The sequence below is a fragment of the Chiloscyllium punctatum genome, chromosome 11, assembly GCF_047496795.1.
Source record: "Chiloscyllium punctatum isolate Juve2018m chromosome 11, sChiPun1.3, whole genome shotgun sequence".
Taxonomy (NCBI): domain Eukaryota; kingdom Metazoa; phylum Chordata; class Chondrichthyes; order Orectolobiformes; family Hemiscylliidae; genus Chiloscyllium; species Chiloscyllium punctatum.
Window position 1 is genome coordinate 17,079,048 of NC_092749.1, and position 12,246 is coordinate 17,091,293.

At 45.0% G+C, this 12,246-nt stretch overlaps 1 protein-coding gene across 1 annotated transcript in view; it reads right to left on the bottom strand.

Annotated features, from left to right (window-relative positions):
• Positions 1 to 464: 464 nt before the first annotated feature.
• LOC140482771 (thrombospondin-2-like) overlaps positions 465 to 12,246 on the bottom strand; it is a 71,573-nt gene continuing 59,791 nt past the window's right edge. Inside the window, exons 20-22 of the mRNA XM_072580372.1 lie at positions 11,219 to 11,316; positions 4,180 to 4,319; positions 465 to 2,668 (exon numbers count right to left, since the gene is read on the bottom strand). Coding sequence (XP_072436473.1) covers positions 2,661 to 2,668; positions 4,180 to 4,319; positions 11,219 to 11,316 — 246 coding nt within the window. The 3' untranslated portion in view covers positions 465 to 2,660. The remainder of the gene's footprint in view (positions 2,669 to 4,179; positions 4,320 to 11,218; positions 11,317 to 12,246) is intronic.

The window sequence follows — 12,246 nt, forward strand, 5'->3', positions numbered from 1 at the left end:
GTAGGTGTGACCCCACGGCACAATTCTAAGTGTCGAATGGCTTTCATGATGTCCTGACCAATATTTGTCCTCAACCAACGTGACAAAGACAGATCACCCCGATACTGCCCACTTGCGGCTTGTTCTGTGTGCAATATGGGTTGCTGCATTCTCTTCTATGTTAGTACAGTGGTTAGAACACCACAGAGGTTTGTGGGCTTTCTAGACACTCTCTTCCTTTCTATCCAACAATCCCTGACTTCTGTGAGCTACTACAGTTTGTTGTTGTTTTCCCCTCCCCATCTATGACACACTGTTTGAACTCATGACAGAGGCATGTTGTAAGTGTGACACTTAATACCCAAGGAAGAAACCATGCAGATTGCTTCTGCTCTGCTTTATCACCTGAGCCAAATGCATTGCTGTACAGGACAGCAATCCTTTGCAAGCGAGTGCTGCAACTCTGATAAAAGAATATTGAAACGTAAAGCTGAGTATTTTTATTAAATGCTTCATTAACAAACTGCACCCTTAGCTATGTACAGTTAATGTGCTAAACTTGTGTGCGCGTTTATGCATATATTTATATACTTCCAAAGAAAAAAAAAACACAATGAACAAGTGTCAAAATCTGATGAAAGAAAACAAATCCTGCAGTACTCAACAGCTTTACAATGTGAAGGCATGCACTGATGTGGCAAGATTTTGGATCAAACAACACACGGTTATCCCGCTGCTCTAAGAGGGGGGTGGAATATCGCCGTACACTCATTGTGCAGTGTTTGAGGTAAATACCACTAGAATGGAGCAATGGAAAATGTGGGAGTTGCCTGGTGCCAGCAATAGTTGGCGAAACCGACCCTGCGATCGCTGTAGGGCACAGTTTGCGATGCCTGGTCGGAAAGTGCCCGTTTATTACTGGCAAGCTTGCCCAGTTTGAATTTGCCAGGAAGAGGTCAGGCACGGGTTTTGGGGAAGGGCCTGTTGCTTGAGTGAACATTAAGTCAGAACTGCCAAGTTCAGTTAGTACCACTCGCTTCAGGGACAGAGCAGACTAATAGAGAGGCCAATTGTGTCATGAGAGGCCTGCACAGTATCCAAGGAAAACACCAGGCCTAAGTATAGGCCTTGGTCTCGCCTGCTTTGCAGAATACCAGAGTTTATTTTTATTTTACGATTTAAACGGTTACCCAAGGTAGAGCAAATTTGACTAACAAATACTGTGTATTAACACAAATTGGTTTAACTCACAGAACACTGTTTCAGCCTTTTCGATAGTTTATTTGCCTAATATTAATCAAAAAAATATAGATTAGGGTTTGCCGGCCAAGATTCTTTTTTTCAAATTTCGATATTGCTTCAGTGTAAACAAATAAATAAATTATTTACAATCTTTGGCAAAATTCACTGCTTCCCACAAACAATTTTTTTTAAAGAAAGGGGGGAGAGAGAGAGAGAAAATAAAATCATAAATAAATTAAATAGGAAAATATGATACAATCTAAATATTCACATCTTTTGCCCCCTCACCCTCTGCAAACTGTTTTCTCTTCCTTTGAAAGGTGGTCGTGTTTTGTGTGATGGTCTGTGGAACCACTTGACGTTCCTTGTCCAACGATTCTGAGGTGTGGTGGGGGGGGGGGTTGGTTGGTGTGTGGGGTAAAATGGGATGGGGAAGGGTTGGTGGGGAGGTTGGGAAAAAGGAGGGGAGGGGAGATGCGGAAAGGTTACAAGGAGGAAAGGGTTGCTTTTCATGTCAGAAGAAGTGTTAATAGCTGTCACTAACATTGAAAGACTGCAATGTGTGTACAATAAAACAAAAATGATATGTGATATATAGAATATACATAGATGCACATCCACATATATTCAGACTAAGCCGATATATTATTGGTTGCGGCTTGCTTTGTCTATGAAGCACCCGCCCAGAATAGCTTTCACTCAGCTGAGCATGTCAGTTAAATCAATTCAGTGTTACATAAGAGAGAGAATGTCTATAGGATTTGTATGTTATGACTGCAATAGCTGTGCCTCGTGTAATACCGAATGGCTGAAAGCTTTTACATACAGACAATGAAATGTGCTAGAAAAAGTTGTAAACAAAGTGTTTTGAAAACTTTTTTTTTTGTAATTCATTCTTGTTTCCCAGAAGATGTCATTTTTAAACATTGTTAAATCAGACTTCCTTCTTTCTCTCGTTTTTTTTTGTTAAAGAAAGTAACAGTCCGAGTCTCCTTGACAACAGCCTTATCAGAAAATAGTAACGGCATGGCTTAAATTGCAGTACGATACGTTTGTTAAATGATCAGTAATCCCTCTAACTAGGTATAGTGACAGTTGCGAGACGTGTCGGAGATACAGTCAGCTTCCTGTCGGGAACATCTAGGTTTGCCGCATTCCTGCCAGGCCGTTCAGAGGGAGCTGGTGCACACAGCGGGAGGGAACAGTCACCACAGTTGGCTGAAGGTGAATGGAGTTGTGGGTGAGGGAAGGGGGAACAGGGTTGGGGAACAGTGTGGAGGGGGCCACAGGTTGAAGGTTACACTCAGAACGACAATGGAGGGGGGTGGGAGGGAACGGAAGGAGGGGTGGGCGGAAAGTCGGGACTCCCAGTCCAGTTGAGGTGACGGGGCAGCACAGGAACATCCAGGGATTCCATCTCGTGTGCCGCCAGCGGGTGCTCAGTTATCTGTGAAAACAAGATGTCGCATTGAAACTCTTTACACTCGAGGGGGGTGGGGGGGGGGGAGCCTCCCATGATTTTGCAAAATGGTATCTCATCAGGGCTTGTGCAGGAGTAGGCCATTCAGCCCCTCCAGCCTATTCCTCCATTCAATACAATACTGGGCTGATTTCATCTTGGCCTCAACTCCACTTTCCTGTCTGCTCTCCATAACCCTTCAACCCATCATCAATTTTAAAAAATCGTTTTTATCTCCTAAACTTAGTCAGTATCCTGGCATCCCTCGCACTCTGGGGTAGTGAACTCCACAGATTTATCGCTCTTTGAGAGAAACAATTTCTCCTCATCTCAGTTTTAAATCTACCATCTTTGTCCTCTCATCCCAGATTGACCGATATGAGAAAACATCCTCTCTACATCTACTGTCACTCTCCTTTCGCATCTTAGAGACCTTGATGAGATTTCCTCTCATTCTTCAAAGCTCCAGTGGGAATAGGCCTAAACTGCTCAAACTCTCCTCATAGGTGAAGCCTTTCATTTCTGGAATTAATCTAAGCCTTCGCTGAACTACATCCAATGGAATTGCATCCTTCCTCGAATAAGGGGACCAAATCTGTAGACATTACACCAGCTTCAGTCTTGCTAATACCTTGTGCAGTTGCAACAACCCTTCAGTATTTTAATGTTCCATTCTCTTTGGGGGAAAATGCCAACATTCCATGTGCCCTCCTTGATACCCGCTGTACCCTTCCCAGCTAGAAGTCTCAAGGAAGAGAGGAATACTTCCAAGACACACTGTCAGAATGTTTCTCTTTGCACTCGTCAGGACTGATGCAAGAATGCCAAATTTCAGAGGGAGCAACAATGTGTACAGCTTGAGAAAATGGTGCAGATTGGTCTTCTATTCTGGTTAGTCATGGCTTCTCCATGAAGAATGCACCAGGGAACTACTGTTGGCCCACTTTCAGGTAACACAATAAAGACACAATGCCGAGACAATAGTTCTTGATGAAGAGTCATCTGGACTCGAAACATTAGCTTGCTCTCTCTCTCTCCATGAGTGCTGCCTGACCCACTGTGATCTCCAGGTTGGAAGGGCTAAAGGAACTACTGCTGTTCCTTTGTTGATCATTATGAAAAGAATCCTTTCGGAGTCATAACTAGAACAGGACAGCTCAATGACTGAGAGGGATTTAATTACTTTGCAGTGTGACACGTTGTATTCTCACATGTACAAGTTATATTTTATTTATATAATAAGCAAAATATGATAAAATGTAACTATAATGTGTAACTCTCTACATTTCCAATGTAAAATCTAGGTCATAAAGACTGCAAATGGCCCATTCCAACTTTGTCCAGGTTGCTTCAACCAGTGGGTGGGTCTGTAATAATGAGAGGGTCCTGTGAACATCTATTTGGAGGTGGGACCACGTGAGGAGGCAACAGGGAATCTCCTGTGGTTATTATATATTCCACTATAAAACACCCAGAGAAAAACGCCAACAGTCACTTACCTCGACACTCGTATTTGAGGTCAGAGAAGTAGAGGGCCTCTTGGGAGAAGACAAACAGCCCTAGTCGTCCGCCAGCTAATGTCTTGTCATAGATTGGGCCAGAGTCAGCCATGATTTGTTTTCCTTCATACACCACCACTCTGCAGAAAACAGAAGCAGAACTGAAGATGCTTCCTAACGCACCAAGCCGTACTCGCAGGGAAAACCAAAATGCAGGAGATCGGAATCGAAAGAGGAAATGCTGGAGGAACTCAGCTGGTCTGGCAGCTTCTGTGTCCATCAGCAACAGCAGCAGGACCCTGAGTTCAACAGCAGACTCGAAAAGCTAACTCTGTTTCTCTTTCCCTCTCAACAGACGCTGCCAGACCTGCTGAGTCTCTCCAGCAATCAGTGTTTGCTGCACTTCCAGATGTTGGGTATTTGAAATCCACTTCACACACAGTGTCTGCAACCACAGAATGAAACCTGAATGCACCCACATCAGAACACATCCTATAAACAACTACTACAGCATTCACATTCAAAGTAGATGTCCCTCACTAACTTCTCTATCTCAGAGCACATCATAGGTATGGACATTCACTCTATGAAATCTGACGTACAGATCGAAGGCAGTACTTTGAGTGAAGTGCGGTCACTATTAATTTTGCATTTTGTTTAAGAGAATGGCCTGTCTTGAACACTTCTAAAGTTCACCAACAGCGTTTCCTGGAATTCTTTTGTCTGTTCCAGGAACTCCAGACTCAGGAGTCAATCGTTGGGCTGATGGCTGATGGGCATGGAGTTCCCACTGCCTATGGGGTCATGCAGCTACCTGGGGTTTGGTGTTCACTATCACTGTCAGAGACAATTTGTCTCTTCTTCACTCTTTAGAGTGAGGCGGCACGGTGGCTCAGTGGTTAGCACAGCTGCCTCACAGAGCTGGGGACATGGGAACCATTCCACCCTCGGGTTTGGAGTTTGCACATTCTCCACGTGTCTGTGAGAGTTTCCACCCACAGTCCAAAGGCGTGCAGGTTAGGTGGGTTGGCCATAGGCCATGCAGGGTTACATTGGGTGGGCCTGCATGGAGGGCTAGATGGGCTGAATGGCCTGCTTCCATGTCAGGATCTGAGACGGGCCTGCAGACTCACTTTGCTGTCAGATATTCCAGAATTTACAGTTTGAGACTGAGGATTAGACTGGGTTATCTGTGGGTGAGACTAGGCCCCTAAGTGATTACTGTCAACTTCCAAAGCATCATTTGAAAACTCACCCTCAATGTATTTGAATAACATCCCCTTTGTCACCATCAATGACTAGGTTAAAGGAAATGGCATTTAAGTCCAATAAAAGTTTACCTTTTCCTTCGGTGAGGGGATATGGGTATCGCTGTCTGCGCCATCGTTTATTCCCCATCCCTCACTGCCCATGAGAAGGTGACTGTGAGCAATGGTGCTCCTAAATCTAACTGAGTGGTCAACTGGGCTGTCTCAGAGGGCAGACAAATAAAGTACCGATGCTTTAAAGGTTAATTTCTAAATGTTGGAAGTTTGTAATTTTGCTGCAAGTCGTCAAGAAATGATCAACGAGCAGGGGCTGAACAGGCTGGGACTGTTTAACTGGAGCGTCAGAGGCTGAGGGGTGACCTTATACAGGTTTACAAAATCATGAGGGGCATGGATAAGATAAATAGGCAAAGTCTTTTCCCTGGGGTCAGTAAATCCCGAACTAGAGAGCATAGGTTTAGGGTGAGAGGGGAAAGATATAAAAGAGACCTAAGGGGCAACTTTTTCACACAGAGGGTAGTATGTGTATGGAATGAGCTGCCAGAGGAAGTGGTGGAGGTTGGTACAATTACAGTATTTAAAAGGCATCTGGATGGGTATATGAATAGGAAGGGTTTGGAGGGATATGGGCCGGGTGCTGGCAGGTGGGACTAGATTGGGTTGGGATATCTGGTCGGAATGGACGGGTTGGACCGAAGGGTCTGTTTCCGTGCTGTACATCTCTATGACTCTATGAACGCCTCTGTCTCAGCAAACCATGTTCCGTAGTGACAGATTCAGTATGTGAAGCCAACTGGGATTTAGAGAACACTTAAAATAATAAACTGTCCCCAGGGAGGTTCAGAGGAGTATTGGAAAGGAACATTTGACACCAAGCCACATCGTGAGACATTAGGGCAGTTTGCCATCAGGTTGGCGCAAGAAGCAGATTTTGAGGACAGTCGTAAAGGGAGACAGAAGAATTTCAATCAGATTTTCACTTTGTGCTTCATGTGATTCCTTCTTTATTGAATGGCTTCAGATTTCAAAACGCTTTCAAATCAGTTAGTAATAACTCAACACGCTTATTTTGTGGCCTCTGACTGAAATCTTCACCGTTCACCGTGGAAATGTTGGTGTTGAAAGGGAGCTGTGGTGTGAGGAGATTTATTGCATTCCTCAGAGATTCCTCTGTCTTCAGTTTCAATCGAGGCGTCAACTGAGTGAAGTTCAATCAGCGAACATCTCCAGGAAAATAGCAACTGAAAACCTTTGTACGACTGTCAGGGGAGGGCCGGGGTGGGGGGGGGAGGGGGGGGGGGGGGGGGGGGTAGCGTTGAGTAAAGAAGAAAGGCATATTTGTGCATGAAACACAGAATGCTATCACACAGGTACAGCAGGTAATCAGGAAGGCTAATGGAATGTCAGCCCTTACTTCAAGCGAGTTGGATTACGAGAAGTGGGAAGTCTTACTGCAACTGCACAAGGGGCTGGCGAGATCGCACCTGGGGTACTGTGAGCAGTTTTGGTCCCCTTACTGAAAGAAAGATATTATTTAATTGGAGGCAGTTTGGAGAAGGCTCATTCTGAGGATCCCTGATACAAAGAGATTGTCTTATGAGCAAAGGCTAAACAGGTTCAGACTCTACTCACTGGAGTTCAGAAGAATGAGAGATGATCCCACTAAATGATATCAGATTCTTTAAGGGGCCTGACAGGGTCAATGCTGAGACGGATGTTTCTCTTCATTGTAGTGTCTAGGATCAGACAGTGTAATCACAGAATAAAGGGGAACCAGGTTAAGACGGAGATGAGGAGGGACTTCTTGTCTCAGAGGGTTGAGAGTCCTTGGAACCCCTTGCCCCAGAGACCTGAGGGGGCTGGGTCCTTGTGTATATTTAAGGCTGAGACAGAGAGATTGCTGATCAGTCGGGGAATCGAGGGTTATGGGGAAAAGGGTGGGAAAGTGGACACTAGGAATGTTGAATCAGCCATGATCCTATTGAATGAAGGATGTTCAGTTGGAAAAATAAGTACCCACAGAGGTATACCCTGGGACCCCCATTAAAGGGGGTCACTCTATCCTCCACCAAAGGGATAGGCATGTTTCTGAAGCTTAGAACAGAGAATTGTAGTGATACAAGACAGCCTTGTACATGGAGTCACAGGTCGGTCAGATTGGGTAAGGGCTGCAGATTTCCTTCCCTCAAGGACATTGGTGAATCCAATTGATGGTAGCTGTATGGTTGCCTTTGGATTTTTTTCTGAGAAATGGAGTTCAAATGTCAGCATCTGGGATTTGAAGCAATGTCCCTGAAACATTCCCTGGATATCTTCTGTCTTGCAGACAGCCAGATAGACACAATGGCTGCAATGTCACATTCTCTGTTGTAAGCAATTTATGAGTCTGTCATAGAATCATTTTGGGTGGCACGGTGGCTCAGTGGTTAGCACTGCTGCCTCACAGTGACGGGGACTCAGGTTCGATTCCCGCCTTGGGCAACTGCCTGTGTGGAGTTTGTACATTGTCTGCATGGGTTTCCTCCGGGTGCTCTGGTTTCCTCCCACAATCCAAAAGTGTGCGGGTCAGGTGAATTGACCATGTTAGATGTGTTAGTCAGGGGTGAAAGTAGGGGAATAGGTCTGGGTGGGTTACTCTTCAGAGCATCAGTGTGGACTTGTTCAGCTGAATGGCCTGTTTCCATACTGAAGGTCATCTAATCTGTGTCTCATCTACCTTCTAACGACTCTGTCAAATTTTATCTTGTGATCTCCAAGGACAACAGACCCATCTTCTGCAGTCTCACCATGTATTGGAAGATCTTTGTCTCTGATAGCACTTTAGCACATTGTATAAATACTGTGGCTCCAAGAGGGGATCAGAGTCTAGGTGTTGCGTAGTAACTAACTCAGGCCCTGACTCCCCAAAGCCTACAAGGCACAGGTTAGGAGTGTGATGGAATACTCCCTACTTGCGCTGGATGGATTCAGCTCCAACAACACTCAAGAGGCTTGACACCATCCAGAGCAAGGTAGTCCACTTGATCAGCACCACATCCACTACCTTCAACATTCGCTCCCTTTATCACTGGCTACAGTAGCAGCAGTATGTATCGTTTTCACAATTTACTACAGAAACAGTCTTAGTCTCCTCCAACAGAACCTTCCAAATCTGCAAGCTCTACCTCCACCACCTTATAGGATGAGAGTAGCAGCTCCATGGGAACACCTGCAAGTTCCCCTCCATCCTGACATGGAAATAGATCACCATTCCTTCACTACCACTGGGTCAAAATCGCAGAGCTCTCTCCCTAATAGCTTGGTGCCCCTACACCCAACAGATTGCAACACTAAGACAGCAGCTCATCACCACTTTCTCCAGAGCAATTATAGAGTCACAGAGATGTACAGCATGAAACAGAACCTTCGGTCCAACCCGTCCATGCTGACCAGATATCCCAACCCAATCTAGTCCCACCTGCCAGCACCCGGCCCATATCCCTCCAAACCCTTCCTATTCATAGACCCATCCAAATGCCTCTTAAATGTTACAATTGTACCAACCTCCACCACTTCCTCTGGCAGCTCATTCCATACACGTACCACCCTCTGTGTGAAAAAGCTGCCCCTTAGGTCTCTTTTATATCTTTCCCCTCTCACCCTAAACTTATGCCCTCTAGTTCTGGACTCCCCGACCCCAGGGAAAAGACTTTGTCTATTTATCCTATCCATGCCCCTCATAATTTTGTAAACCTCTATAAGGTCACCCCTCAGCTTCCGATGCTCCAGGGAAAATAGCCCCAGTCTGTTCAGTCTCTCCCTGTACCTCAGATCCTCCAACCCTGCCAACATCCTTGTAAATATTTTCTGAACCCTTTCAAGTTTCACAACATCCTTCTGATAGGAAGGAGACCAGAATTGCACGCAATATTCCAACAGTGGCCTAACCAATGTCCTGTACAGCCGCAACATGACCTCACAACTCCTGTACTCAATACTCTGACCAATAAAGGAAAGCATACCAAACACCTTCTTCACTATCCTATCTACCTGCGATTCCACTTGCAAGGAGCTATGAACCTGCAATCCAAGGTCTCTTTGTTCAGGAACACTCCCTAGGACCTTACCATTAAGTGTATAAGTCCTGCTAAGATTTGCTTTCCCAAAATGCAGCACCTCGCATTTATCTGAATTAAACTCCATTTGCCACTTCTCAGCCCATTGGCCCATCTGGTCCAGATCCTGTTGTAATCTGAGGTAACCCTCTTCGCTGTCCACTACACCTGCAATTTTGGTGTCATCTGCAAACTTCCTAACTGTACCTCTTATGCTTGCATCCAAATCATTTATGTAAATGACAAAAACTAGAGGACCCAGCACCGATCCTTGTGCCACTCCACTGGTCACAGGCCTCCAGTCTGAAAAACAACCCTCCACCACCACTCTCTGGCTTCTACCTTTGAGCCAGTTCTGTATCCAAATGGCTAGTTCTCCCTGTATTCCATGAGATCTAACCTTGCTGATTAGTCTCCCATTAAGGCCATGAATTAATAATTTACATATTGAAAAAACCTCTGCATCCTCTGTGTTGCTGCCTGGCACAACTGATCAAACCAAAATGATAGGACAGACCAGGCAAAACCTCCCCCATCCCAGGGCAATGGAATTTCCACCTCGAGGCAGCCTCTGTGCTATTTATCCATGAGGAGGTTTTCTAGGTGAATGTAGGATTTGCCATGCATTAGAGAAATTTAGGAATATAGGCCATTCAGCCCCTCAAGCCTGTCCTACCATTCAATGGCTGATCTGTGGCCTAACTCCATAGACCTGTCTTTGACCCGTCTCCCTTCATATCTTTTCTTTTACAAAAAATTATCCTTCTCAGGTTTAAAACTAACAACTGATCCAGCACCCACTGCTGTTTGTGGAAGAGAGGTCTAAACCTCTCCCACCGTGTGTGTGTGGAAGTGCTTCCTAACATCTCTCCTGAATGGTCTGGCCCTAATTCTCAGACTATGTCTCTAGTTCTAGAATTCCAAACCAGTGGAAATAGTTTATCTTTATCTTCCCTGTCTTCTCCTGTTAACATAGAATCATACAGTCAGACTTAGACAGCACGGAAATAGACCTTTTGGTCCAACCTGTCCATGCCGACTAGATACCCTAACCTAAACTAGTTTCATTTGCCAGCACTTGGCTCATATCCCTCTAAACCCTTCCTATGCATGTACCCGTCCAGATGCCTTTTAAGTATTCTAATTGTACCAGCTTCCACCCCTTCCTCTCGCAGGTCATTCCATACACGTACCACCCTCTGCGTGAAAAAGTTACCCCTCAATTCCATTTTAAGTATTTCCCCTCTCACGTTAAATCTATGCTCCACAATTTTGGAGTCCCCTATACCTTGAAGACTTCAAACAGATCACCCCTTGACCTTCTAAATTCTAGGCAAAACAGACCTAACTTTTACCATCACTCCTTATAACTAAACCCCTGAAGTCATTCACATAAACGTGCACCGTGCTCCCTCCAAGGCCAGTACATCCTTCCTAAGGTGTGGTGTTCAGATCTGCTCACAGTACACCATGTGGGGTCTAACCAGGGTTTTGTATAACTCCAGCACAAGCTTTGTATCCTTACTCTCCAATCCTCTCGATATAAAGGGCAGCATTCCATGAGCTGACTTGATTATTTTCTGTGCCTGTCTGTGTGCCATGTTACAGATCTACGCAGCTGAACCCCAGTCTGTTTGGACACCTACTGTAGTGGAGTGGGGACACTGTGTGACGTACCTGATGAAGCCTGTTTTGGGTCGGTGAATCAAATGCCACCTGTAGGCAGTATAATCCTTCCAGCCGATGTTCTTGGGATCATGCCATAATGTTCGAACCTGAAACACAAAGAGATTCACATGCTAAAGGCAGAACTCCATAGATTTCTGGATACCAGTGACATCAGGGAACAAATAACATGAGTGCCGAGAATCAGCCATGATCCTGTTTGAATAGTTACACAAGCTCAATGGGATGAATGGCCTGCTCTTGCTCTGATTTCCTTTCTTCCTTTGACTCACAAAGTGTTTTCTGTTGGTTCAAGCTTCCCAAGAGACTGACTGTCAAAGGATCTCCACTTTGGTCCATCCTTACACACTCCCATAAATCAGTGCAGCCAGTACATTCGATCCTCATCCACTGCTTTCCTGTCTGGGGATTTCAGAACCGAGGCTCACAGTCTAAAGGTATGGGGTCAGCCATTTGGGACTGAAACGAGGAGAAACCGCTGCACCCAGCGAGCGGTGAGCCTGTGGAATTCTCTGGCACAAGAAGCAACTGAGGCCAAAACACTGAATGTTTTCAAAAAGGAGTTAGATATAGCTCTTGGAGCTAAAGGGATTGAAGTAATTGCACAAAGGCCAGAATCCTGTCACCAAGTCACCCTTCTTCAATTGTGCACAATTACTGGTTGTGGCCAGCTAGCTCAGAGCCAGCTCCCTGCTCTCAGGTGATGTTATATTCTTTTGTCCCCCTCCTCCTCAAGCCTACTGATAGTTTAAAATTACATCTCTATAGTTCTAAGACTTCAGTTGCTTTTACCTTCTGTCTTAAAAAACTGATTTCAAGCAAATGACTCTTTACAGTAGTCTAATTGTATTATACCAGACTCACATCTTGATTTTCATGAAAACATATTCAACTGCTGTGCAGTTCCAATCCTGTATGCTATGTGTTTGTTGTGGTATTTCATAATGGGTATTATAGCTCTAAACTGCATTCCAAAATTTATTCAAACTTCTGCTTGAACATCTGTATCTCCGACACCA